The following is a 26,587-nucleotide window of genomic DNA, read 5'->3' as shown; positions in this document are numbered from 1 at the left end:
GCCTGCTCTGGCTCTCATCTCACTACGTGTCCATGGGTGGTCCTGAGCAGCAAGACTTGGACTGCTTTCCCCAACATCAAACCATGGAATGCTTTGGTTTGGAAGGCACCTTAAGCACCATCCAGTTCCACTGGGCAGGGACACCTCCCACTATTCCCTGGCATGGAGAACCCACAACATCTCTGGACAGCCTGTTCCAACCACCTCAACATCTTCCCTGGCCACCTGTGGGAATTGGAAAAACAAACTTCTACAGACACTGAAGGGCTTGATCTGCAGCCCTGGAAGGCACTTGGATTGATGTAAAAATACAACACACAGACATTAAGCAGAAAATTCATCAACTTATGTTTCTATAGTTGTAAGTAAGAATATGCCTTAAGTAAGTGAGAAACTCTGTTGATAAGATGGTGAGGGGTTTATAATGTAGAAAATTGTATTGATAAGATGGTGAGGAGTTTATAATGTAGAAAATTGTATTGATAAGATGGTGAGGGGTTTATAATGTAGAAAATTGTATTGATAACATGGTGAAGAGTTTATAAGGGTGTGGTTGTATGGAATAAGCTAAGAGTTTAGAAGTTATGATAGAACCATATAGGTTCAAGTGAGTTAGATGCCCATTAGATAAAAGTATCCACAGTGCAGCAGAAGTAAGTGAAGGTGATAGGTCAGAAAAGCAAAACAAACCCTGTGGCAACTGTCTGTTGGGTTAGACAGTTCTATATTGCCTTGCAACAAAGAACTTGTGACTGTCTTGAGCTATGGCTGAATGCTTGCTCCTGTGAAATCTCACACCCTCGGAGACTGATGTTTGTCTGAACAATAAATTGTTCTTAGCCTGAAAACAGTCCCATCCCTTCACTTGTAGCAGTGACAATGACAGCCATGAGGGAGCCCCATCCCATCCCAGGACACGCTCCCAGGCTCTCCCCCTTGCTGCCTTGTGGAGGCTGACCTAGAACAGAGACTAGATGCAGCTAAAGAATAAAGCAGGGATTTATTAAGAGGCCTCAGCAGTTCTACCTTGGGCAGCAGAACCCAAATGGCCACAAAAATGGATGACCAGTCACAGGCTCTGTCACATTTATAAGATTTGGTGCATTTGCATATTGGAGTGAATTGTCCAATGATGGGTTTAGACTATGAGATCCCATCCTTGTTGTTTTCTCTTTGGTCTACTGCTGTTTGTGCTCTTGGGCCTGAATTTGGATCACCTGTCCTTGAGCAGGAATCGTTTTCCCTCGCTGCTCAGTGCAGAGAGCCCACCGCCCCTCCCAGGCAGCCCAGACCCCAGAGCAGGTGAGCAGCACAGCCGCAGCCCCCGGCTCACCTGGAGGAGCCCGAGGCGGAGGCGGAGGAGGCCGAGGCTCGGCGGCGCCGGCGCGCGCGGCTGGGGGACACGGACACGCCCAGCTTCTTCTTGGGGGACTTGGACCGGCGCCACGGGTCCTTCCACTCGTCCGCCCGCTTGGACGGGGCCGTGCCCAGCGCCAGCGCCTCCTTGTCCTTCTTGGGGACCTCGGGCTGCCGGCTGCGGAACAGGGACACGTCAGCACCGGGGCTGGGGGACACGCGGAGGGGCACCGGGACAGGGGACACGGCCAGGCATGGTATCGTGTAATGACAGAATAATGATTGCAATATAACATAACATAACATAACATAATATAACATAACATAACATAACATAACATAACATAACATAACATAACATAACATACTGTACTATAATATACCACAATATATTATACTATACTATAACTGTATAATAATTATAATTAATATAATATACTATAATAAAATATACTATACTAACATAATAATATAACATAACATAATAACATACTATACTTTAATATACTGTAACTGTATAATAATTATAATTAATATAATATACTAAAATAAAATATAGTGTACTAACATAACATAATAACATACTATACTTTAATATACTGTAACTGTATAATAATTATAATTAATATATTGTATTATTATAATATAATAATATAACATAATAACATACCATACTATAATGTACTACAATGTACCATACTATACTGTAATATAACTTAACTGTATAATCATTATAATTAATATACTATAATAAAATATACTATAATATGCCATACTATACTATACTAGTAATAATATATTAATATACTATATAATATTACAATACCATATTAATATATTATCAACATAGCAATTGATAATATTATAATATAATAATGAATAATATGTTAATTATTAATTAATATTTATATATGATAATAAAAGGTATAAATAAACCTACATGGCTGTGGAAAAATCCCCAAATTCAGCTTACAGCTCCTAATCTCCCCTGTAGGGCTCCAGCAGCATTTTGGGGTGGGAAAGTATTAGAAGAGCTCTCAGTTTGTGAACCAGTGACAAAGCAGGGCTGCTCTGTAAAGCCACATCTGGGGACTCCTGTGTCCCCCTGAGCCCTCTGTGACCTCCTGGCTGATTCCAGGCCCAGCTCCTGGCCTAAAAGGACTGGACAGGAGAAGAGAGAAGGGAATGGGGAACCTGGTCCTGCCTAGAGCAGCCCAGAGCTGGAGCAAGCCCAGCCTGGTGCAGGGGAGAGGAGCCACCACCAAGCCAGGATCATCTGATGTTCCCATCACCAGGACACCCCTGGGGCTGTCACAACAAGAGCCAGTGACCTCCTGCCCCCTTCCAAAGGGAACAGTTCCCTCCCCCTGGCCATACACCAGGCTGGTTTATCCCTGGATTATTCTCTGGGTGCCCAAACACCACCAAATGTGGTGCCCAGCCAGGCCTCACTCTCCATCTCCTCCCTTCCCTTTTAAGGGCTCTACTTTCATTCCCCCTTTTTTGGTTCTCCAGGTTTCCATTCTCCTCTGCAACCCTCTGGAAATAATTCAGGGCCAACTTTTCAGCACCTGCACCAGACACTTCCTTCAGTACTCCAGGATGAGTTTCTTGAGGATGAGACTTTATTACCTCTCTTATCTCTGGGTGATTTAACCTGGAATTTTTCCTTGCCCTTGCTCTAACCTGCACTCAGCTCCTCAGTTACCTGCTTCTAACCTTCTCCCTGTGGTTTCAGGCAGAGTTTGTGAGGGATTAAAGCTTTCTGAAGCCTCTTGCACTCACCAAACTAGCAGGACAATGATGCATTTATTCCTTTCCTCAAAGCAGTGAGTTCCCAGGGAATTTGGTGGAGGAAAGGCCCCTTCCCTGCTGGGTTCAGCCAGTACCACCCCATTACTCACACCACTGAAGCAACCACTCCCCACACAACTTCCTCTCCTTTTTTGAGATAAAAAAGCCACCTCCAAGTTTTCTAATAATTCCAGGCACACTTCAACAAAGTCCAGGATAATGAAAGCTCTTGGTCAGGAGCCTGTCCTTTGAAGACTTCACACCTCACAGGAGCCTCATCCCCTCCTTTTTGGCAGAGTTTCCTCATCCCCAGCCCAGGACTGGGATGTGCTGACCTAAAAATCCAGCATCTGACTCTTTCCTTATCTCTGCTGATGTAAAAGCAACTTTACTCTGTGTCCCACAACTCCCTTGGAATATTCAGAGGAAAAACCCCCCCTTCACCTTCATCCCTCCCACCAATCTCACTCCAGCTCCAGGAGAAGAGAACTGGATCCTCCATCGCACACCGAGTGCCCAGGGAGGGAGCCCCAGGCAGGGTCATGGCTCAGCTTTACTCCCCAGCAGCCCCATTCCATCCTCCCCCTCTCCCAGCCCTGCTCCAACACAGCCTGTTGAATACAGCACAGGGTACCTGCAGTGCCCTGGTCAGGTTTTCCCAGTTACAGCCACAATTCCAGGAGTATTTCACCTTGGAGCAACACCAGAACCTGGAATAGAACTGCTAACATTCAACAGTCCAAGCTGGGCCCGAGGGCTCCTTCCAGCAGGTGTTTACAAACCCATCTGGAATTGCCAGTTTCACCTCTGGAATATCCTCAAACCAACCAAGTGCAGAGAAGGAAGGAAAGGAAGACTGGGAAAAGCCTCCACACCGTGCATGAAGCAGCAGGATAAAGAGCAAGGAAAGGAGGAGAGAAAACCATGTGAGGGTGCTCATGGAGCATGCCCAAGATCCTGATCCAGGGTCCCTTCCCAGGGCATTGCAGTCTGTGAGCTCTGGGAGATGCAGGGGGAACATTCTGCTGGCACAGGCAGCTTTATCCAGGATAAAACCTCTGGAGAACTTTCTCCAGAATGACAAATCTGGAAACCAACAGCTGGGCCAGGAAGGTTTAGGTTGGATATCAGGAAAAGGTTCTTCCCCCAGAGGGTGCTGGGCACTGCCCAGGCTCCCCAGGGGATGGGCACAGCCCTGAGGCTGCCAGAGCTCCAGGAGCCTTTGGACTCAGCTCAGGACTGGATTTTGGGGTGTCCTGGGCAGGGCCAAGCACTGGCTGAAGATTCCTGTGTGTCCCTTCCAGCTCAGGGTATCCCACAAGTCCACAAACTAAAGAATGCCCTCACTCCTCTCCAGGATCACCTCCCTCCTGAAGCAGTTTTCAGAAAGAAAAGCATCCTCCAGGATTGACTGTCCCTTAAAACCACCTCAAACTCCCATCCTGGGAGCTGGAACAGCTCCAGCTGAACTCCAGAGCTTGGGTGCCAGCTGGGAGCAGGGATGACTCTGAAAGCAAATCTCATTTACTTGCACCTATTACCTGGTTTGATGCAATTCCCTCTGGATGAAGTCACTTTCTGGAGGAAAGGTTTTTCCCCAGGAAAACCACAACAGAAAGCTCCTTTTGGGGTGTGCTTGGCTTTTTGACTCAGCACTAAACACTACAGAGGAGGAAGGTGCTGCTCCTGTCAGGACAATTTCAAAGCCTTTCCTCAGAGCTTCCAACGTGTGGCATCACCAAAGGAACTCGTTCAGCCTAAAGCTGGGATCTGGTGCTGCTGGATTCATCTTCCCCAGTGGAATTCAGGAGGCAGGATGGAGAGTGAGCTGGAGCAGCTCCCTAGAGACCATCCCAATGCCAGCCTGGCCAGGTGCCGTGGCTGGGAGATGAGGAGGGCAGCACTTCTCCTCACTTTCACTCCTACAGCCAGGGGATGTTGTGCTGGATCTGGTGCTTGGTGGAGCTCCCAGCTCCTCAATTCAAGAAATTAAAAAATAAGAATGGTTTGCTGCTGGCTCAGTGAGATCAACCTGCCATGGTGAAAGGGAGGGAAGGAGGGAAGAATTCCAGGGCTGGTGAGCCTGGGATCAGCTCAGGAGTTCATCCTCACCCTCACACAGCTCCCCAGGCTGCTGGCAAACCTCACCCACTTCAGCACAGAGAGTGGCTAAGAACTCTCATGTTCATCCCAACCTTTTTCACCAAATTCCAATTTTTAGGAAACAATTGAAATATTTCAGAATTAACTCCTAAGTCTCTTCCACAAGGTTTTAAAAAAATTAATTAGAGAGAGGAAAAGACAAGAATGACCAAAAGCACCTGAATTTCCACCCAGATCCTAAAGAATCACTCAGGCAGCAGCTTCCAAAGACAATTTTACCCTTAAAACAACTAAAAGTTTTCTTTTCCAAAGGGAACACGCTGATGCCCATTTGGCTGGAATGCAATGACAGCAATCAGGAGAAGTGAAGCTGAGCGTGGCTTTGGCACGGAGAGGAGGAGCAGAGGCAGCTCCAGCTGGCAGCACCCCAGCGTGGCTCAGCCAGCTCCCAAATAAACCTGCCTCCCAAAAAACCCCAGCTGAACGTCACTGAGCCCAACAAAACTTTGGAGGGGGGGGGAAAAGCTGCCCAGCTGAAGCTGTCCTCATGTATTATGCAAATGCTGCCGAAGCATTTCTAATCTTGGAGGGGAAAATGAGCGTGCAGGGGAAAGGCTTCCTGTCCTTCCCCATCCTGGCCCAGGGAAGCAAACCTTATCACCCCTGGGCAGCAGTGACGTCAGCCTGGCCCGGGGCTGCTCTTCCAGCTCCCTTTTCTCCAGGAGGAAAGTACAGGGATGGCTTCCCAGCCCCTGTGCTCCTGCAGGAAAGCTGAGGTTGCGTCAGCAGTGCCTCTTCCTTCAGTGGAATTTTCCAGAGGAAGTGGACTCGAGGAATGACTGGAGCCATGTGCCAAGGCAGCTGTGGAGGGACCTGTAACTGCTGCAAAATAAATTCCAGCAGAGTGCAAGCACGCAGGAACTCTTCCTGTCTTGGAGTAATGGAGAGGGACAACAGCTCTGGAAAGCCACCTCCGTGTGTCCAGGACAGGGAATGCTGGGCCTTGGAGCTGCTGCCCATTGCTCTTGGTGAAATATTAGCAGGGAAAATGCTTTTCTCAAGCTGTTTCCATCTGGAGCTGAGTTATCAGTCACTTCAAAAAAAAAGGGAAAAAAAAAAAAAAAAGGAAGGATTTCTTCAAAGCCTGATGGGGAGAGGCTTGGAAATTAAAGAGTGGAGATACAATCTGAACCTCCAGGATGAAATCATCCCAGCAGGGAGATAAAGCTATCTGAGATGGCATCTCCCCTAAGGGCTGAGCATTTGACGCCTGGAGAGCCTCCTCTCCACAGCAGGAGGCAGGATCCTGCCTGGAATGTGCCACTGATCCTGCCCTGGAATTACCTTGTTCCACCAAAATCCAGGCTGGGGGATCTCCCTGTAACTCCACCTCTGAAATGCCAAAGAAAATCACATTCCTTGAGATGCACATCTGAGTCACTCACTGCTCTCCATCTGGATTTAGGGTAATGAAACTCTGCTGCTGCTGCTGGGGAAGTGGAGGCAGCAGCTCAAGGACCAAGAGAAATTCCAGGCAGCAGGAATTTTTTGTGGAGAACTTGGAAAGCTTGGTTTGATCCACAGACTTTATCATCATGGAATCATGAAATGGCTTGGGTGGGAAGGGACATTAAACTCATCCAGTCCCTGTGCAGGGACACCTTCCACTATCCCAGGGTGCTCCAAGTCCCATCCAACCTGGCCTGGGGACTTCCAGGGATGAGGCAGCCACAGCTTCTCTGGGCAACTTCCATCCTCAAAGGGAAGAATTCTTTTCCACTATCCCATCTAACCTGGCAGTGGGAGCCATTCCCTGTGTCCTGTCCCTCTATGCCTTGTCCCCAGTCCCTCTCCAGCTCTCCTGGAGCCCCTTTAGGCCCTGCAAGGGGCTCTGGGCTCTCCCTGCAGCCTTTCCTTCTCCAAGCTGAACACCCCCAGCTCTCCCAGCCTGGCTCCAGAGCAGAGCTGTTCTTATCACCAACTTCCCCAAAGTCCTGGGAGCAGAAATGAAAGCAGAGCTGTCTAAGCAGGTTCCATGGCTCGGGGTGGCAGCTGCACCATGAAAAACGGGGATGTAAACAAGTTGTTATCGTGTTTATCACAGCACAGCTTCCATGCAGGGCACTGGATTGAGATTCCAAAGAACCTTGGGGTGGCATGGGATGCGTTCTGTATGTGAAAAGAAGGGAATTTCTTCTCTGAGCAGTCCTGGAACACCTGGGGTGTGCAGGAGCAGAGGTCCAGCTTCAGCTGGAGGAGGTAAAACCCATCTCAGCCTGGGAAACTCAACAGCCTGGGGTGATTTGCTTCCCTTAATCCCCTGCACTGCTGGAAGCTGCCCAGGGAGGTGCAGACACCTGCAGAACAAATCCCTGCCCCTGGATGGAGGCTGGTTTCCCCCTTCACTCAATTTTCATGGATCCAAGACTAAATCAGGGCATTCCAGGCTTTTACCAGTGCCCAGCTCCAACAGCAGGAAGAGCACAGAGCTGTCTGCCCTGCCTGCTCCTCCTCCTGGGGCAGACAAATGGGAACCAATGAAGGAATTGACAGATTTCCACAGGGAAATCTAAGAGGATCCCAAATCCACCTCCCTCCCACCTTTAGGCAGCAGGATGAGATGCCATCACCAAGCCTCCCAAAACTGACAGCTACTTTTATTCAGAACTTCTACACCCCCAAAACCAGGGAACAAATCCAGTTGGCAGCATTGGGAGACTACCAGAAGCTCTGAGGAAAGACAACAATGACCCAGGAACACTCAGAATGAGAGATTCTTCCAAAAAAACAAGTTCAGTTGCTTTGTGGTGCACACACCACCATGAATCACTCCATTTGCATTCCCTTCTTTTTGCCACTCCTTTATCTAATCAAGCTCATTCCAGCACTTTCTGACTTGCAGGCCCTGGATAACCTGCATTGATTCCAGGGCCTGGGTTATCCTGCTCATTAATGTGCTCAGAGATTAACAAAGTCAACTTGAGCCAGCCTGAGAAAACAACACAAGGGTGAGCAGGGCCTGGGATCACGTCACCTTGTCACCTTTTGTCCTGGAATCTGCAGCACCTCACACTCCAGGTGACACCTTGGGAGAAGCTCAACGTTCCTTGCTGGAAAGGTTTGAGGAGGATTTAGGATTTGTCCTTCCTGACTTTGCTGTCAGTTGTCTGAGCCCCCACTCCCAGGGTTATTTTGGTTTTTAATGGATGCCTAAGTGCTCTCCATTAATAGGTTTTAGTCCTGATGGAGGGAACTTCCTTCCAAAAAAATTGTGCTGTGTGTGATAATGACAGGATGGTGTGTCAGCCACTGCTCCTTCCTGGCACCTTCAGAGCTGCTGTCACCTCCTGGGAACACCTCTGAGGACAAGAGCCCCCTCCTTCTCCTCATCCTACCTGGCACTGGTGTTCCATGGAATTTGGGGTCTACACCATAAGAATCCCAGAGTCACTGAGGATGGAGAAGAGCTCCAAGGTCATCAAGTCCAGCCTGTGACTGATCCCCACCCTGTGCCACATCCTGTCCCTCCCTGGACACCTCCAGGGATGGGGACTCCACCATCTCCCTGGGCAGCCCATTCTAGAGCCCAATCATCTTTTCCATATAGAAATTCCTCTGGATGTCCAACCTGAGCCTCCCCAGGCACAGCTTGAAGCTTGTCTGGTCTTTGTGGGAAGAGCTTTTAGGTGAGACATCAAGACAAATTCCAAGACTGGAGATGACAACGACTCACTCCAAGGTTCATTTTGCCAGGCTGCTCCCCAGCAGAACCCCCAGCATTCCTTGGAGAGGAAATCCAAGTGGGAAAGAAACCAATGTCCATCTCATGGACCTTCTTCCTCCTTGCTTGATCAACACCACCAAGGGCCACCCCAGCTGAGGGGGCAGCAAAATTGAGGTTCCTTCTCTCTCTGGTGGGTCCAGCTCCTGTCCCTGCACAGACTCCCCAAACAATCCCTCCCTGTGCATCCCTGGAGTGGTGCCCAACCTCTCCTGGAGCTCTGGCAGCCCCAGGGCCGTGCCCATTCCCTGGGGAGCCTGGGCAGTGCCCAGCACCCTCTGGGGGAAGAACCTTTCCCTGATCTCCACTCTAAACCTGCCTGGCACAGCTCCAGCCACTCCCTGGGTGCTGTCCCTGCCACAGGGACATCAGTGCCAGTGCTGCCCCTTGGGAATGATCTCCTGAATGTCCCTCAGTGCTTTGGGAATACAACCACCAAAGCCCCACAACACTGGGGTGCTTCATGAGCCCCTGGAACAAACAGATTCCCCTCAGATGCTGCTGGGATAAAGGCCTATGGCAACAACAGAAAGGATTAAAGCAAATTATTTCAGTGTGCAGAGCCTCTGCCCCCAGCTAAGGGTCAGAACATCTTGCACTGCTGTGAGTTTCCTCAGAGGACATATTTCATGTCACTTCTTTATCCCTGAAAGGCTTTGCACAACAGGGAGCTCCACTGGCAAGAGGAGAGAAAAAGAAGGAATTTTGCACTCAGCAAAAATCAGGCCCAGCCTGGGGCATCAGAACTCGTTCTGGAGATGGGAGCAGGAGGACAGACAGCCAAGTTATCCCTCTAATTGATCATAAAGTGTCCTGGCTTGTCTGAGTGTTCGATGCCTCAGGAGGGAGGAGGAGGAGGAGGGGGAGGAACAGTTTTACCAGCAGTGCAATCTCAGATTTTAAACTTCTTGGAGTGCTCATCTTAAGCTTGGGAAAAAAAACCCAACTCAAAGCTTAAAACAGCAACTGCACATTCACAGAATCATGGAATGGTTTGGTTTGGAATGCATCTTTAAAGCTCATCTCATTCGACCCCCTGCCATGGCAGGGACACCTTCCACTAGCCCAGGGTGCTCCAACCTGGCCTTGGACACTTCCAGGGATCCAGGGGCAGCCACAGCTTCTCTGGGCACCTGTGCCAGGACCTCCCCACCCTCACAGGGAAGAATTTCTTCCCACAATCCAATCTAGACCTCCTCTCTGCCAGTTTGAATCCATCTCCCCTTGTCCTGTCTCTCCATGCTCTTGTTCAAAATCCCTCTCTCTCTTTCTTGGTGGCTCCCTACAGGTACTAGAAGACAATTTTGTGAATTCCTTCAAAAACAGGCCAATCCACATGTGACAATCCCACTGGAGCCCAAACACTGCAGCCTCTTCTTTCCACTCAAAGAGAAACACTTGTCCCTGAATGCATCAGGGTTTAAATCTTTGTTAATTCTATTCCTGCTCAGCTCCATCACCCACCAATGCTGGGAACAACTCTGGCTTCTATACAGTTTTATCCTTAAACTCTTCTGTTGTTTAGAGATCAGGTTAAACCTCCCAGCTTTCAGCAGAATGGAAAGGCAATTGTGTTCCTGGCTGTTTGCTCTTCGGGCTCTCTCATCCCTTGATTCTGTAGGTTCTGGTTTGTTCCTTCCTCCAGCTCCTGTGGGAGCCCCTACACGGACAGAGCGACTGGCACAGGCCTGGAATTACCAACAGCCTCAGCTCTGCCCTGGGCAAAGCTCAGTGCTGCTTGCACAACCTCTGCGGAGGAGTTCTCCCAGTCCCGTGGAGGAGCTCTCCCAGTCCCGTGGAGGAGCTCTCCCAGCCCTGTGGAGGAGCTCTCCCAGCCCTGTGGAGGAGCACTCCCAGCCCCGTGCAGGAGCTCTCCCAGCCCCGTGGAGGAGCTCTCCCAGCCCCGTGGAGGAGCTCTCCCAGCCCTGTGGAGGAGCACTCCCAGCCCCGTGGAGGAGCTCTCCAGTCTCTGTCAAGGAGCTCTCCCAGCCCCGTGGAGGAGCTCTCCAGTCTCTGTCAAGGAGCTCTCCCAGCCCCGTGGAGGAGCTCTCCCAGCCCCGTGGAGGAGCTCTCCCAGCCCCGTGGAGGAGCTCTCCCAGCCCCGTGGAGGAGCTCTCCCAGCCCCGTGGAGGAGCTCTCCCAGCCCCGTGGAGGAGCTCTCCAGTCTCTGTCAAGGAGCTCTCCCAGCCCCGTGGAGGAGCTCTCCAGTCTCTGTCAAGGAGCTCTCCCAGCCCCGTGGAGGAGCACTCCCAGCCCCGTGGAGGAGCTCTCCCAGCTCATCAGCGCCAGGGCCGCGTGGGCCCTGCAAGTGGCAGGAATGCTAACGGGCAGCCGTGGTGTGAGCCAGCCCGGAGAGGCTGGACCTGCCAAAAGCTGGGATCCAGCAATTAGGGAAAGCCCAGAGTCTATAAATAGAGGCAGCAGAGCCCCAGGTGTGTGCTGTGGCACTGCCCTGCATCCTGCTTGCCAGGAAGCACGCAGCAATCCCGGGATTGACACGTTCAGCGGGCTCGGGGGCTGCTCAGTCCCAGGATGCCAGAGCTGCCCCTCTGCAGCTGGCACGGAGCAATCTGGAGAAAAGGCGACACGGCTCGAGCCACTGCACTGCCACGAGGAAGTTGGGAGCTGGTCACAAAGTGACGTGGGACACGGGCCAGAGCCAGGTCACAGCACGAGCGTGACAGGGACTGCTGGGCAGATGCCAAGTGACAGAGGAGGGATGTGGCCTCCAAGGGAGAAGCTGGAATCACGCTTTCACTGGTTAAAAAGCTTCTTCAAAACTTCTTTCTGCAGGTTTGTTTTCTCCACCAGACACCTGCAGAGCTGTGGGACGGGGTCATGTTGACATGGATGCCCACCATGGGAACTGAAATCCCATGGCAGGGGATAGGATTTGCTTTAGGGTCCCTTCCAACGTGGGCAGCCTGTGCCAGGGCCTCAGCACCCTCACAGGGAAGAACTCCTTCCCAACATCCCATCTAACCCTGCCCTCCCTTGAACTTTAGGCCATTCTCTCTTGCCCTGTCACTCCATGCCCTTTGAAAAGTCCCTCTCCAGAGCAGACTTAAAACAAAAAAAGCAGAGAGGTGCATCAGAGACTATTTTTGAATGACCATCTCAAGGAGTTTGAGAGGAGTCTGTTTAGGAGACACAAGAGGCATCCCCAGCTCTCTGGTGCCAGAGGGAAGCAGGGAATGTGTATCCCCTGAATGCTGTCCATCCCATCTCTGGGCTCTCACGTGGTTTCGTGGAATGAGAGGGATCCAAGACTGCTGAGCACGGCCACTGCTCCTACCCAGCACCCTTTGGGCACCACTGGCAGCCCAAACTCTCCCAAGAGAGCCCTGCCCAGGACTCCAGGAGTGCCAAGGGAAGGAGCAGCCAGCAGGCTCATCCTTGGGTCACACTGACTGTCACTGACTCATGACCTTGAGCTGCCAAACAGGTGACATCACTTTCGTTGACATCATCTCCATCACATGGGTCTGGACAAGATCTGTCCCATCACCAAGCCAAGGAGAGCACAAACCACGGGGCAAGGTGGTAATTAAGGTGCACAAATCGTGGTTGTTAAGTGAAGATTATAATTACACGGAACATGTAATTATGGTATTCCTATAACTGCTCTGCAGCTGCTGCTGCTCCTCCAGACCGTTCTGAAACTGTCACTTCCTCTTGGGAAAGAGGCACAAAAATCAGCCACCCTTTCAGCAATGCAGATAAAAATTCTGGGTTGGATTCAGAACTAAGCCCTGCTCCCACCTGAAACCACCTGATTCCACGTGGAGCCTCATTCCTGGCATTCCTAGCCCTGCTCTTCATTGATCCAACTCTTCCTCATGCCCATCGTGTTTCACACCTTCCTCCAGCGCAGAGGAACAGCCCAGACACCAGGCAGCAGGAAAAGCTCCAATGGATCTTGGGAAACAGCTTCCCTGCACTTCTCTGTGCCCCACACACGCCTGTGTGTCCCCAGGGTGCTCCACACTCTGGGAATCTCTGTCTGCCACTCTTCCCAAAAAACTGCTCAGCAGTTTTCCTGGAGATCCCAAATCATGGAATGGGTTGGGTTGAGAAGGACATTGATGTTCACCTCATTTCACCCCCCTGCCATGGGCAGGGACCTTCCACTAGACCAGGTTGCTCCAAGATGTCCCTCTGCAAAAACTGTGATACTTTTCCATGACTCTGAACCAAACGAGGTTGTGACACCAGAGCTTCCATTCCACTGGGATATTTATCCAGTGCTTTAAACTGTGCCTCAGGCAGAGGAGGCTGGGAAGGCAGGGTACATAAATCATTGACAGAGGAATAAAACTGGAATCACATTGCTGCACTTTCAGTCTGTCTGGTTCCATTTTCTCTTTCAAACAGGTCACAACCAGGATTTTCACAAATGGGTGGTCAGAGGAAACAAACTTGACCTCATGCTGCAATTCCACTGAGCAGACACTCATTCCAAGGACAATTCCTTTCCTTTTCCGAGTTGTACTTAAACCTCCAGATACTTCTGCTACCCACAAACTCCCAAAGCAGCCCTGGTTCTTGGGACAGACATTTCTCAAGGCCTCAGAGAGATTCACCACAGGCCCCCAAGGGAACCAACCTGCAGGAGTCCCTCATCCTCCCAAAACCTCTCTAGCCTGAAGGGAAGAGGGAGGAGCCGACCATGTGCACACCACAGGACACTCCTGCTTTCAGGGTCAGGTTATGCACTCTCATTGTCACCGATGTTTTAGCTCCACTTAGTGGCCACAAGGCTCACTAACTACTACTGTCCTCAGCAGATACACACACCGGGATCAGTCACAACACTGTGCAGATGCGTCTTGAACTCTGTCAGGTACAGAGCTGTGACCACTTCCATGGAGAACCTGTTCCAGTGCCTAACTGTGCTCTGAGTGAAGAACCTTTTGCTAATATATTCCACCCTAAACGTTACTTGACACAGTTTCGTGCCATTAAGATTACTGAAAATACTTTAATTATCCTGCTCTCAAAAGGAAAAATCTCTTTCACTATTAGTATTATAGACAATAATCCACCCGAAGTCTGCCAATTCATATCCTCCTTAATTTCAAAGGAGATCCTGGACCTCCTGGAGAAGCCTCTGACACGCATAACCAACTCCCACTCTTTTCCTCAAGCTGAAGCCTTTCCAGCAATCCTTCAGAGCACATCCACCTCTAGCATTATCCCACGGCAATAACCGTGACTCCCACCAGCCGGGATCCCAGCTTACCTGGGGAGCAGCGGGGAGCGCGGCTTCGCCTTGTCCTTGTCCTTGTCGCGGTCCCGGTCGCGGTCCCGGTCGCGGTCCCTGTGCTGCCTGTCCTTCTCGTCCCTCTTCACTCGCTCCCGCTCCCGTTCCCACTCTTCCTTCCGCCGCTGCCGCTCCTTGTCGCGCTCCCGTTCCCGCTCCCGCTCGCGCTCCCGCTGCCGCCGCTCGCGCTCCCGCTCCCGCTCGCGCTCCCGTTCCCGCTCCCGCTGCCTGGTCTCTCGCTCCCGCTCCCGTTCTCGCTCTCTTTCCTTGGAAAAAACAACACAGAAGCCACGGTGGGGATGCTGTGGGAGCAGCTCCCGGCCTGGGAACGTCGGGAATTACATCTGCCCTCCCTCACCAAAGGATTGAAGTGGATAATCTGCAACCCAATGACATGGAGATCAATAATCGACATGGAGATCAATGACATGGGAATGCCAGGAGTTACAATTCCAGATCAATCCTGGGAATGCCAGGAATTACATCTGCCCTCCCTCAGCAGAGGATTGACATCAATATTCTGCAAACCAATGACATGGAGATCAATGAATGGGAATGCCAGGAGTTACAATTCCAGATCAATCCTGGGAATGCCAGGAGTTACAATTCCAGACCAATCCTGGGAATGCCAGGAATTACATCTGCCCTCCCTCAGCAAAGGATTGAAGTCAATAATCTGCAACTCAATGACATGGAGATCAATAATCTGGAGATCAATGACATGGAGATCAATGACATGGGAATGCCAGGAGTTACAATTCCAGATTAATCCTGGAAATGCCAGGAATTACATCTGCCCTCCCTCAGCAGAGGATTGACATCAATATTCTGCAAACCAGTGACATGGAGATCAATGAATGGGAATGCCAGGAGTTACAATTCCAGATCAATCCTGGGAATGCCAGGAATTACATCTGCCCTTCCTCAACAAAGGATTGACATCAATATTCTGCAACCCAATGACAAGGAGATCAATCTGGAGATCAATGACATGTAATTCCTGGGAATGCCAGGAATTACAATTCCAGATCAATCCTGGGAATGCCAGGAATTACATCTGCCTTTCCTCAGCAAAGGATTGACATCAATATTCTGCAACCCAATGACATGGAGATCAATCTGGAGATCAATGACATGGGAATGCCAGGAATTACAATTCCAGATCAATCCTGGGAATGCCAGGAATTACATCTGCCCTCCCTCAGCAAAGGACTGACATGAATATTCGGCAAACCAATGACATGGAGATCAATGATATGGAGATCAGTAATCTGGAGATCAGTGATCTGGAGATCAGTGATCTGGAGATCAGTGATCTGGAGATCAGTGATCTGGATCCTGCTGAGCAGAACCTGGATACAAACACAGCATCACATCCCACACAACTGTTGTTTTCAAAGGCAATGCTTGGATTAATTTGGTTTATGAAGCTTATTAAATGAATGTATTGATGTTTACAAGTCTTTCCTCTCGTTGCTGATCATTTCTATAACCAGATAATTAACTCTGCAAATGAGAACCAGGAAAATAATTGGTCATGTGTGGCCACAGTGAAGCCCAGGCTCCTGTCCTGCAGAAAACAAGGATTTAGAGCGAAGGAAAAGCTACTTTTGAAAGGATTTGATGGAAAGCACTGAAAAGCTCCCCCCTGAGCAGGACTGGTTGGTCTGGTCACTGCTCCAGAGGCACAAAGTTTGCATAAGGGGAAAGGAAGAGCAGGGAAAGGTTCAGAGCCTTTCTGAAGTTTTCATCCAGATCCATTCCTGCTGTAACACAACTGCTGGGATTTCAGCACCTGGCTGCTGCTGGCCTGTGCCTCAATTCTGATGTTTGCACAGTCAGACTGGACCCTCTGCTGCTGCACAGAGCACACCTGCCCAAATCTAACCCTCTCCTTCCCAGGAATTAACAAGGAACCCTTGCCTCAACCAGGTTCTTTCCTGGAAACTCCCTCCCTCTCCAAGGATGGGCAAGCACTGCTCAACTGCTACACTGAGGAGCAGCCAAGGAGCTTGAGGAGGCATCACCTTCCCACCTCAGACATGGAATTGTTAAGGCTGGAAAAGACCTTCAGATCATCAAGTGCAACTTTCAGCCAGCACCATCACCAAGGTCACCACTGACCATGTCCCCAGGTGCCACATCCACAGGTTTTCTGAACACTTCCAGGGGTGGGGACTCCACCACTTTCCTGGGCAGTTTTTTCCCAATGCTCTACACCCTTTCCTTGGAAGAATTTTCCTAAAATCCAATCTAATCCTCTCCTGGTGCAACTTGAGGCTGTTCCCTCTCCTCCTGTCCCTGTTCCCTGGGAGCACAGCCTGACCCCTCCACCCTGGCTGTCCCCTCCTGGCAGGAGCTGTGCAGAGCCACAGGGTCCCCTCTGAGCCTCCTCTTCTCCAGGCTAAGACCCTTTCCCAGCTCCCTCAGGATTCTCCAGCCCTTTCCCAGCTCCCTGAGGATTCTCCAGCCCCTTCCCAGCTCCATTCCCTTCCCTGGACATGCTCCAGCCCCTCCAGGTCTGTCTTGGAGGGGCCCAAACCTGACCACAACCCCAGGTGTGGCCTCAGCCGTGCCCAGCACAGGGGACAGTCCCTGCCCTGGGGCTGTGGCCATGCCAGGGCTGGTGGCAGCCAGGTGCCAGTGGCTTTCTCAGCCACTGTCAAGCAGCACTCCATGTCCTTTTCCATCAGGCAGCTTCCCAGCCTCACTCCCAAGCCTGGAACTCTGCTTTCACCCTCATGGTGCTGGAACAGAACATCCTCCATCCCCTCACCTCCAGCGTGCTCTGAGCTGGGACTGAGCCGAGACTGAACTATTTGAAAACTCCCGTTTCAAGCACTGCCCTGGAACTGTGCCAAGGCCCAGAAGAACCTGGAAGAAAGTCAGGAAGGGAAAGGGGGAAGGGGGGAGTTCCTTACTTACTCTGTAGTTACGGTAGGGGTCGGGGTCTGTGTACTGAACCCTGAAATTCTCATACTGCCCACCACGCCAGAAGCGCTCTATTTCATAGTCATAATAGGGATCTGCATAGGGATCAAGCCTACAATGAAAAACAGGGAGTGTTAGAGAGGGAAAAGGCACCTTGGCACCACAAAAACTCTGTGTGCTAGGTCAGCTCAGCCACTGTGACAAGAAAACCACATTCAATGCAGCAGGGCTGTGCAGAGATGTTTATTTTCTACACAGCCCAACCAAATTGTCTTTTTAAAGTGAGGCTTATCAGAGAAAAGCACAAACCTTTCTTGATAAACACCAAAAAAAGAGCTACCAAAAATTCAGCCTTCAAATCAAGGTGGTGCAAACACAGAAAGTGCTTTTGAGAGCCCCTTCCAGTGCCTGCAAAGGGAGCAGGACATGTTCTGCCTCATGGATTGAGAGCTGGGATTTCTGCCCATGCACCCACAGCTCATCCCAAATTCCCTCAGGAGTCCCCCAGCTCCTGGCCCTGCAGTGATGGCTGCCACCAGTGCCACCAGTGCAGGACAGGAGCTGGTGCTGAGCTTTGCACAGGGAGCAGTGAGCTTTGGGGGCAGGTCAGCAACACTCTGGACCAGGAATGACCCCCTGGAATGAAGGCACCACTTCTCCAGCTGATGTCCTCCAGTGGCAATCAGCTGCTGGCCCAGCCATGGACTGGTGAGCACGTGGCACACACACAACTGCAGAATGAAGGACTTTTGGGAAGGAAAAGGATTGAAACCCCACCCTCCTTAAAGCTGCTTCCTCCATCTCCAGATTTCTATTTACATTGTTTGATGGTTTTAATTCCCCAACTCAACAACATCCAAGCACGGGGAGTGCAAACATCAGATCCACTGAGAGGATGAGGAGGGAGTACAGGGAGTAAGAAACTTCCAGGGCCACAGAGGAGTCAGTGGCAGAGCTAAGATGACACAGCAAGTGCTCCCAAATTCCAGATTATCCAGAACAAGACTCTGATTTATTAAAAAAAGGAATAAAGAGGCCACTTCTTGAATTTTTACAGTGCCAAATAACCTAAACCAGGTTAAGATGTAGGTGCTGTCCTGTGAGTGGTACCTGTATTTCTTTCAGTGCTTTTAAATAATTTAGGATTTCTCTTTTGGAGTGAAGCAATAAGCCAAGGGAAGGAGAACCAGGATTTGGGATGCTTCAGTCAGCAACAAACTCCTGATGCCAACCCCAGAGCAGCCTGGATTCAGTGACACCAGGTGCTCAAAGAGACAGGAAAACATCTCAAGCCACGCCAGAAAGGAAACTCTGCTTTTTCACACAGCCTCAAGCCCAAATTTCCCATTTCTGTAATACTGGTGGAGTGTTTTTTTAATTTCAAAAAGGATCACTGCTGTGTGTTTGGATAATTCAGTGCTTATATCATTAGAAAATAATTGGTACCACCCCAAAAATAATCCAATCTATCCACTGAGTCAACTGCTGAGGGGACAGGGGTCTGTCTGTGGCCCCAGAAGTTGGAGGAAATGCAATGGAAAAAAAGGCAAAGGAAAATTTTCTTACAGTTGTAACAGTACTGGAATCAAAGACCTGCTTACCCATAGTTAATGTTTTCTTTGATGTCCACCTCCCTATAGTTATTCAAAAAAGAAAAAGGGATTCATGAACTACTGAGACAACTCCACATGTCACAAGACAGTGCTGAAAGCATTTTCCACATCCCAGCTGCACTTCCAGTGCTCAGTTGGCTGCAAGGTGTCCAGCTGGGCCACAAATTGTGTGTGGGGAGGACAAAAATCAGCATTTTCTAGAGCTTCCAGCAGCACATTCATAACTTTTCCCTTCACACACAACGAAGATATTTTAATGGCCACAGCCTGTTCACACAGCCTTCAATTTTCAGGAACTCCAGCTGTTGGAGGAGGTTTGTTTAACACTGGTTATGTGCAATACATTTTTTTTCTGGACTATATGAAAACCAAGCCTGCTCTCAACAATTCCTACATCAGAAAGGCCCAAAATGCTGCTGGTGCATTTTACAGGGCAGTCATAAATGAAGATAATGGATGAACAGCCCCCAGAACACTGGGGGTAAACCCCAGGTGCCTCTGAGAGGAACACAAGGCCAAGATCCAGAGCTAATTAAACTCAGGAAAATATTAATACTTTAGAAATTTCTTTTCCTTCGGGCTGCAGAACTGAAGACAGGGTTTTTTGTATTTTTTTTTTTTAATTAGGGAAAAGAATTGCACTCCAGAGTAAATCAAAGAATATTGAACAAAAGCTTAATCTACTCCTTTTCAGAGTTTTTTTTTGTAATTCATCCACTCTAAAATAAACAGAACTAAGCCTTGCAAACCCTCTGGGAGTGGAAATATTTCCATAACCTGTCCATGCAGGAAGAACAGAGGATGCACGAGCAAGGAGAGACAAATCCACCTGTATTTCTGCAGAATCCAAGCCTCTTTCCCAAAAATTCTCTTCCCATTCCTTTTCTTGGCTTGAGAACTACCAAACAGTTTCCCAGAGCTGGGTTTGAGGTCTCCAACACTTGAAATTTTACCTGAAAACCCCAATCACCTGAACACTTAAATTTAGGGTGTTTGTTGTGGCCAGGTACCAGCTTTAACTGGGACCAGCCCAGGTGTTTGTTAAACCAGCTCTGCCCCAGCTGGGGCCACCAGCTCCTGCACACTGAACACGCTCCAACTTCGCAGCCTCAGCTGGAATCTTTGAAATTCTCATGGTTGGGATAAGGAAAAAAAGGGAGAAAAAAAGCTGGAAGAACACACTGGTGTGAGGGAGGCAATGCAGAGCTGGAGAGAGCCCAGGAGGAGCAGAATTCCAAGGAGATTGGAGGCAGGAAGGGCTCAAGGAGACTGGGAAGGGAGGTGGGGCTGAACCGGAGCGAGCGGAGGCAGCTCAAGCTCTCAACCTCCTGTTCATGGGAGCTGCTCCCTGTTTGGAGGTGCCATCCCCGGGGTCTGGAGGGACAGGGAAGCCCAGGCAGGCTCCCTGCAGAGCAGTCCCACCCAGCGTGCATCCCTGGAGCTGCCAGGGCTGTCTCTTACGCGGGGTCCCGCACGTCTCTGGTGATGCGGTAATTCCAGTCCCGGAAGAACTCGTTCTCCTTGTCGAACTCCCGCTCGTCCTCCCCAATGGTCACTGTGAACCTCTTCTCCTCAAAGTCAGGCTCCTGCTCCTTCCTCATCGTTGCCTTTTTTAATACCTTTTTAAAGAGAAGAAAGGTATTTTTAATACCTGTGGAAACCCAGGAATATTTCTCTGTCTGCTCTGGGGTGCCCTGATCCCCAGGGCAGCACTGACTTTGACCCTCATCCCTGGAGAAAGCTTCCCAGACTTCAAGATAGACTGGAATCCACAAAAGTGTGCAATAGATTATAGAGAGCAGTGTGGGTGTGTCACTGGGTGAGAAATTGAGGTTTTGGGGTTTTTAGTGTGCTGTGGATGGAAGCAAGGTGGAGGGCACAGGGTGTCATCCTGGGTTTCTTCTCCATGGTGATTCTTCTTGGGTTTGGGTGGCAATTTGTAATTGGGCAGAAAAGTCCCCATTGCAGCTCTTTGGGATCAGTCATTGGGTTAAAAGGGAAAATAATCCAGGTGTCAGCTCTTAATTGGATAGTTTAGTCTTAAAAGACCTTGGAACAAGAGATGGTTGGCCGTTTTGTGCCTTCTAATGAAAAGTTGCCAAACTCACAGTAGTGAGACTGTTTTACTGATAAGAAATAATAAACACTTGAGTCTGAACACAAATTACTGTCTCAAGTGCCTTCAATCCAAACCCAGAAAAACCAACGACTGAAACCACCACAAACCCCTTTTCAATACCATTTTTCATGAAAAAAAAAAATTAGTACCTTTTTAAAGAGCACAAAAATAGTGTGAGGAGAGAAGGCTCCTGGGGCAGGGAGAAATTGGAATATTAAAAATCCTGCCCTCTGGAGATTTCCTGCAGCCAGAGCACTTTCTTCCCTCAGAATGTGCAGGATACTGGACTTTTCCTGATTAATTCCCTATTCCACCAGCTCAGAACAGCAGGAAACAGAAGTTTCCCCCCTGCAGTGATCACTAAGTGGAGAAACAGGTACTGAAGGGAGGAAATTGGACCAGCTTAAAGATTTACTTTGTGAAGGGCTGGACTTGAGGGCCACAGATTCCCACTATTATTTGAATATAACCCCCCCCCAACCTGGATTTGAGCTCCTCTTGGCTGTCTAACAATTGTGATGTACAACAAATCACAATTCATAGATTAAAAGGCAAAAGGAATAGAGAAAGAGCAAGACACCTGTGCTCCAAAAAGAGCTTTTCCAGTGGATTTTGGAGGCAGCCAGCAATTCCCTGAGGAAGGAATTTACCTCTTTAGCATGCCGGAGTCCCCTCTCCCAGGCACTTTCTGTTGGAGGGTCTGGAGGAGGTGGAGGTAAGATTTCATCAACCACTGGGCCTCCCTGTTGGAAAGGTGAGGAGAGCAGGAGAAGACACTTGAGTTAGTTTCAAACAGCAAAGTTGTGCTTTGTAAAGCTACTCAGAGTTAGTCCAGCCGTGCCTCAGCAGGACTAAGCTGGGAATCCATGGAATTTTATCCCCCTCTACTGGCAACTCCAAGATCTCCATTTAAAAATCACACGTCCAACTGTGGGTTGAATTTTGCTGAGGTATGAGGTCAAATGAAGAGGAGGAAAATCCCAGGACTGTGGAATGGTTTGGGTTGGAAGGGACCTTGAAGCTCATGCTCTGGTTCCAGTGGAAGGGACACTTCCCACCAGCCCAGGCTCTCCAAAAGCCCACCTGGAACACTGCAGGCATGGGGAGGGTGGTGCAGAAGCCATAAATGGCCAGAAGAGGTTCCATACCCAGGGGTTGGCTGGCATCAGCGGGTGAGGGCCCATGGGAGGGGCCCCGTTGGGGGAGAAGGGCTCAGGTTTGGAGATCAGTGAGTAATTCCCCTTGTCGTTCACTCCGGGGTGGATAAAGCGACAGTTCATGCCCCAGGTGCAGTGTCCTGTGGGAACACAGAGCTGTTAGACCCTGCTGCCCCCAGCCAGCAGCACTCCAGCCCCACAGCCACCAAAACCCCAGCAGGCAGCTAAAACCCTTTAAGGAGTAATGTTGTTGGAGGTGTTTGACTTTTCTCCTCTCCAGCTGGGCTGGGATTTACCTGCTTGCACACACATGGGGAGGGAGCTGGCACTCTCCACCTGCCAGAGGGGACAAACAGATCCAGACACAGATGGATCCATGCACAAGAACCTTATTCCAGCTGGGAGAAGGGAGGGAGGGAGGGCTGGACACACACTGTTAATTAAATGTAGGAATAAGCTCATGAGATCCTCATCTGTTAATGGCAAACATTTCCAGTTAGGAGCTTTGCCTTTCACAAGAAACCTGAGGGCAAAGCAAGCACCACAGTGCATCCCAAACAAACAGTGGGGAGGCAGAGGAATCATGGCATGGTTTGGGCTGGAAGGCCCTTAAAGCCCATCCAGTTCCAATCCCGACACCTTCCACCATCCCAAGCTGCTCCAAGCCCTGTCCAGCCTGGCTGTGGATGGAGCAGCCACAACCTCTGTGTTTTATTCCAAAAATCCCTGCAAGTCTCCCTTTATTTACCTCCTCCAGGCTCACCATGCTGAGGGCAAAGCCCTTTTTGTGTAGTGGCTCCATGAAAATTCAGCTTTGGCCACCAACAAGCAGCAAGGTGACACTGAGGACGCTTGGGGCAGAGTTTATCATGTAACAGCAGCTTAATGGAGAACAAAACTCCCCAGAGAGACCCCAGGGTGGGGTTACCTTTCATGAAGAAGCGGCAGGTGGGCCTTGGCCTCACCTTCCTGTCGTTGGGGTCTTTAACCTCCCCTTCTTCCAAGTCATCATCCTGGAACAGACACACAGAGCTGACATTTCATGTGGGGCATGCCCTGCAGGACCTGACCTTTCCCAGTCTGCTCAAACACTGAGAGCCACCCTGGGGCAAAACCACAGGAGAAAAACAAGGTCGAGTTCCAGGAATGCCCCAGAGCACCTGCACAAGGTGAGGACAGAAGACTCCAGGGGGCTGTAAAAGCACCTTCCACTGTCCCAGGCTGCTCCAAACCCCATCCAAACTGGCCTTGGGCACTGCCAGGGATCCAGGGCCAGCCACAGCTTCTCTGGGCATTCTGTGCCAGGGCCTCCCCACCCTCACAGCCAGGGATTTCTTCCCAATATCCAAATTAATCCTGCCAGTTTCACCTTGTTCTACCACTCCATACCCCCATCCAAAGCCCTGTCCAAATCTCACAAATAACTTTTCAGGATAAATCCAACAGACTTCTTCCAGCTCCACACTGGAGTTGGGAACCAGCTCAAACAAAACTCTGCCTCATCCCAGGGACTGCAGCCCCAGGAATGAATTCTGGTAGCTGGAGGCTGCTCTGAGATGAAGAAATAACAGCCATGAAACACCTCCAGAAAAAAAGCTCTTGGTGCTTTCAAGCACCAGCATTTTCTCCTTTCTCCAAGGAAAAAAACCCTTCCCTGGCTTTGTTAGGCTGCACTTGGGAAGCCCAAAGGAGGTGAAAGGAGCTGGGGATCCAGGAGGCAAGGGTACAATGACCAGAGAGGTGTCACAGGCATCTGGCCAGGACATCAGGATTTTATCCTAAAGGACACCTGGTTTTCCCTCTCTCTCTGCCTCCATTTCCCTGTTTTCAGCACGTGAAACACGTGAAGAGGGAGCATCTGGATGGGCCTTCCCTCTGCCTGGCAACAGCCATTCTCTGGGTGGAAAAGATGGGGAAATTCTCTCCTTTGATCCACTGAGCAGCTGGCAAGAAGGAAAAAGCCATCCCTTGGCTGTAGACAAACACAGGAGCACAGAGGAGGGTGAAGAGCCTCTCCTGCTGCATTCCTCAGCCAGCCAGGGACAGAGCTCTCCTCAACAGCAACGGGTTTAAAAGCCTGCACTTATATTCCAATTAAAATTTGCATTAATATTCCCCTCCCTCCACGCCAGGAGGCTGAAAGCAGAAGAAAATGCAGAGCTTGAAGTTTTCCCCAAAGCTGGGGCTGGCTTTCAGTGCTGCATGAATGGGAGAAGCAGCTCCACTCTGCTGCTTTCAAAAGAGCTGTGTGAAGCCTGGAACAAAAGGGGAAGTATTTATTTCTGGGAGGTCTCCTTGGAATCAGGCAGCTGAGAATGCTGTTATGAGTTAATGTATGAAAACCAGGGTACAGATTCATCTCCTGCTTTGTGAGGAGAGCTCCCAAGAATGCCTCAGGCTCCAAAGGAGAGCATTCATATTTTAATCAAGGAGCAGGCATGGAGTCAGGACTCCAGGATTTTTTTTTTTTAGCCCATAACATACTGGAAGTCCTTCTAAGTGATTCAGGAATACACAAAACCTTTGGAAAACACGTGTTGAACAAAACACCTGCCAGGATGGGCACAAGGGAGAAAAACCATGTCATTTCTGAAAGCAATTAAACTTGTCAATGAAATATGAAGAGTAAAAAGCACACAAAATAGGATTATTTAAAGGAAAGGGAGGAGGGTGTGTGCAGTGAGGCTCCAGGAGCTTCCCAGGCTCCTGTGGCCAGGTCAGACCAACAGGAATGGGGCTGGAAGGACAGAACATCTCCCCTGCTCAGCTGAGGAGCCCCAGCAGTGACCCCAGCCCACTCCAGCACTTCCCTGCCTGTCCCCAGGACAGTCCCACACCCCAGCCCAGCTGTGCAGCTGCAGTTCTGGAATGGGAGCCAGCCCAGGTGCTCTGCACCAGCAATTTCTCCTTACACTCCCCCCACTGGGATGCAATTCCAGACCAGAAGCCCATGGGAGGGGTTTTACTGGAATTACTCTGCCCTGTTTCCTTCATGGAAAAGAAGAGAATTGCTGTTAAGCTGCACAAAACAGATGCTGCTCTGCAGAGCCCCCTGCAGAGCACAACCATGGCTAAAGGTGAGATTCCCCTAATCCCCACCTGCAACTAAACCCCACTTTTGATTTTTCTGAGTATCCCGGTTGGTTCAGGACTGTGAAACACTGCACATCCCTGACCCCATCCCCAAACCATGCCCTGGGTATTTTCCAGAAACCCCAGCTCCTTCCATTCCCCTTCCATGCATGCAGATGCTGCTGGAGCCCAGGAACAGCCCAGGATCAGGGTTTGAGCAGCACAACCACCCCCAGCACCAGCCCCTCAATCTGAACAGCTCCTGGCCACCCAGTCCATGGGATTTGCTGTCAGCATCATTCCCAAGTCCCCCTGGAGCTGAGGCAGGGCAGTTTCTTACAGCACTGGAGCCTCCCCACCCTGACAGGGAACAAAGCTCATTCTGATGGCTCTGGCACAAAGGTTTAGTTTGGCACAGGGATGAACCCCTTCAACCCCTGAGATCAGGGCCTGCTCCATGCTCTGGCCTAACCTCCAGGGAAAGGGGTTCCCTGCACACCAGGACAGGGATACTCCCACCAGGAGGAGGAAGGAATTGCAGTGGGAGAAGCAACCAGCTCTGAACCATCCCAGGGCTCTGCCCACCTCCTACTTACATCAATTTCTCCATCATCAATTTCCCCATCATCCTCTTCTTTCTTCTTCTCCTTGAGGGGATCCTGCCCATCCTTCTCATCATCACTTTTGCTGCTGGATTTCTTCTCATCCTCAGGGGCATCATCTCCTTTCTCCTCTTCCTCATCATCCTCCCCAGCAGCTTTCTCCCCATCCTCCTCTGCAGCAGCAGCGCTGGGTTCCTCGGGAACCTCCTCATCATAGTCCAGCTCGTGCTCATCCAGCTCCCTGGTGACAGAGGACACTTCCAGGTCGTTTGTCCTGTCTTCCTCCTCCCCCTTTCGGGGCCGGGGGCTCTTCAGCTCCACGCCCTGCTCGTTGGTGTCGGATTCCTGCGACTTGGCCTCGCTCAGCCGATCCTCCTCGTCGGAGTGGTTCTCCTCCTCGCCCCGGCTCAGGGCCCTGCCTGCCTCCTCCTCCTCGCCCAGGAGGCTCCCCTGGCCACCCTCCCCATCGAGTTCCCGCTCTGAGCCGCTCTCCTTCAGGACCTCCTCATCAGAAAGCTGCTGGTCCTCTTCCTCGGGAGAGCAGGGGTTTCGCTCCGGGCTGTCGGGAACGTCCATCAGTCCCCGCGAGCCTGCAGGACAGAACAGCTCTGGTTATGGGCAGCAAACTGGGCAGGCAGGGCAGCCCCACCCTGAGGGACTCCTCCTCCTGTGCTCTGCTTCCCAAGGAAAGGTTCTTGGAGCTCCTGGAAAGCCAGGCTGGATGGGCCCTGAGGAAGCCAATCCACTGAGGGGCAGCCAGGCCGTGGCAGAGGTTTGCAGGGAGAGGAGCTTTAAG

At 50.4% G+C, this 26,587-nt stretch overlaps 1 protein-coding gene across 4 annotated transcripts in view; it reads right to left on the bottom strand.

Moving 5' to 3' along the window:
• Positions 1 to 26,587, bottom strand: part of ZC3H18 (zinc finger CCCH-type containing 18) — a 46,604-nt gene that overhangs the window by 13,618 nt on the left and 6,399 nt on the right. For 3 of the 4 annotated variants that reach the window (XM_059857509.1, XM_059857510.1, XM_059857511.1), the window contains 9 exons: positions 25,786 to 26,381; positions 23,046 to 23,130; positions 22,109 to 22,257; positions 21,611 to 21,703; positions 20,303 to 20,460; positions 18,830 to 18,862; positions 17,223 to 17,340; positions 14,277 to 14,563; positions 1,334 to 1,534 (listed from right to left, as the gene is read on the bottom strand). In XM_059857509.1, the coding sequence (XP_059713492.1) occupies positions 1,334 to 1,534; positions 14,277 to 14,563; positions 17,223 to 17,340; positions 18,830 to 18,862; positions 20,303 to 20,460; positions 21,611 to 21,703; positions 22,109 to 22,257; positions 23,046 to 23,130; positions 25,786 to 26,367 (1,706 nt within the window). In that variant the 5' untranslated portion in view covers positions 26,368 to 26,381. The remainder of the gene's footprint in view (positions 1 to 1,333; positions 1,535 to 14,276; positions 14,564 to 17,222; positions 17,341 to 18,829; positions 18,863 to 20,302; positions 20,461 to 21,610; positions 21,704 to 22,108; positions 22,258 to 23,045; positions 23,131 to 25,785; positions 26,382 to 26,587) is intronic. The other variant, XM_059857512.1, reaches the window with a different exon arrangement.

The sequence above is a fragment of the Haemorhous mexicanus genome, chromosome 12 (genome assembly GCF_027477595.1).
Source record: "Haemorhous mexicanus isolate bHaeMex1 chromosome 12, bHaeMex1.pri, whole genome shotgun sequence".
NCBI lineage: Eukaryota > Metazoa > Chordata > Aves > Passeriformes > Fringillidae > Haemorhous > Haemorhous mexicanus.
The sequence above is the reverse complement of the archived record's forward strand: the minus strand, read 5'-3'. Positions and strand labels throughout refer to the sequence as shown.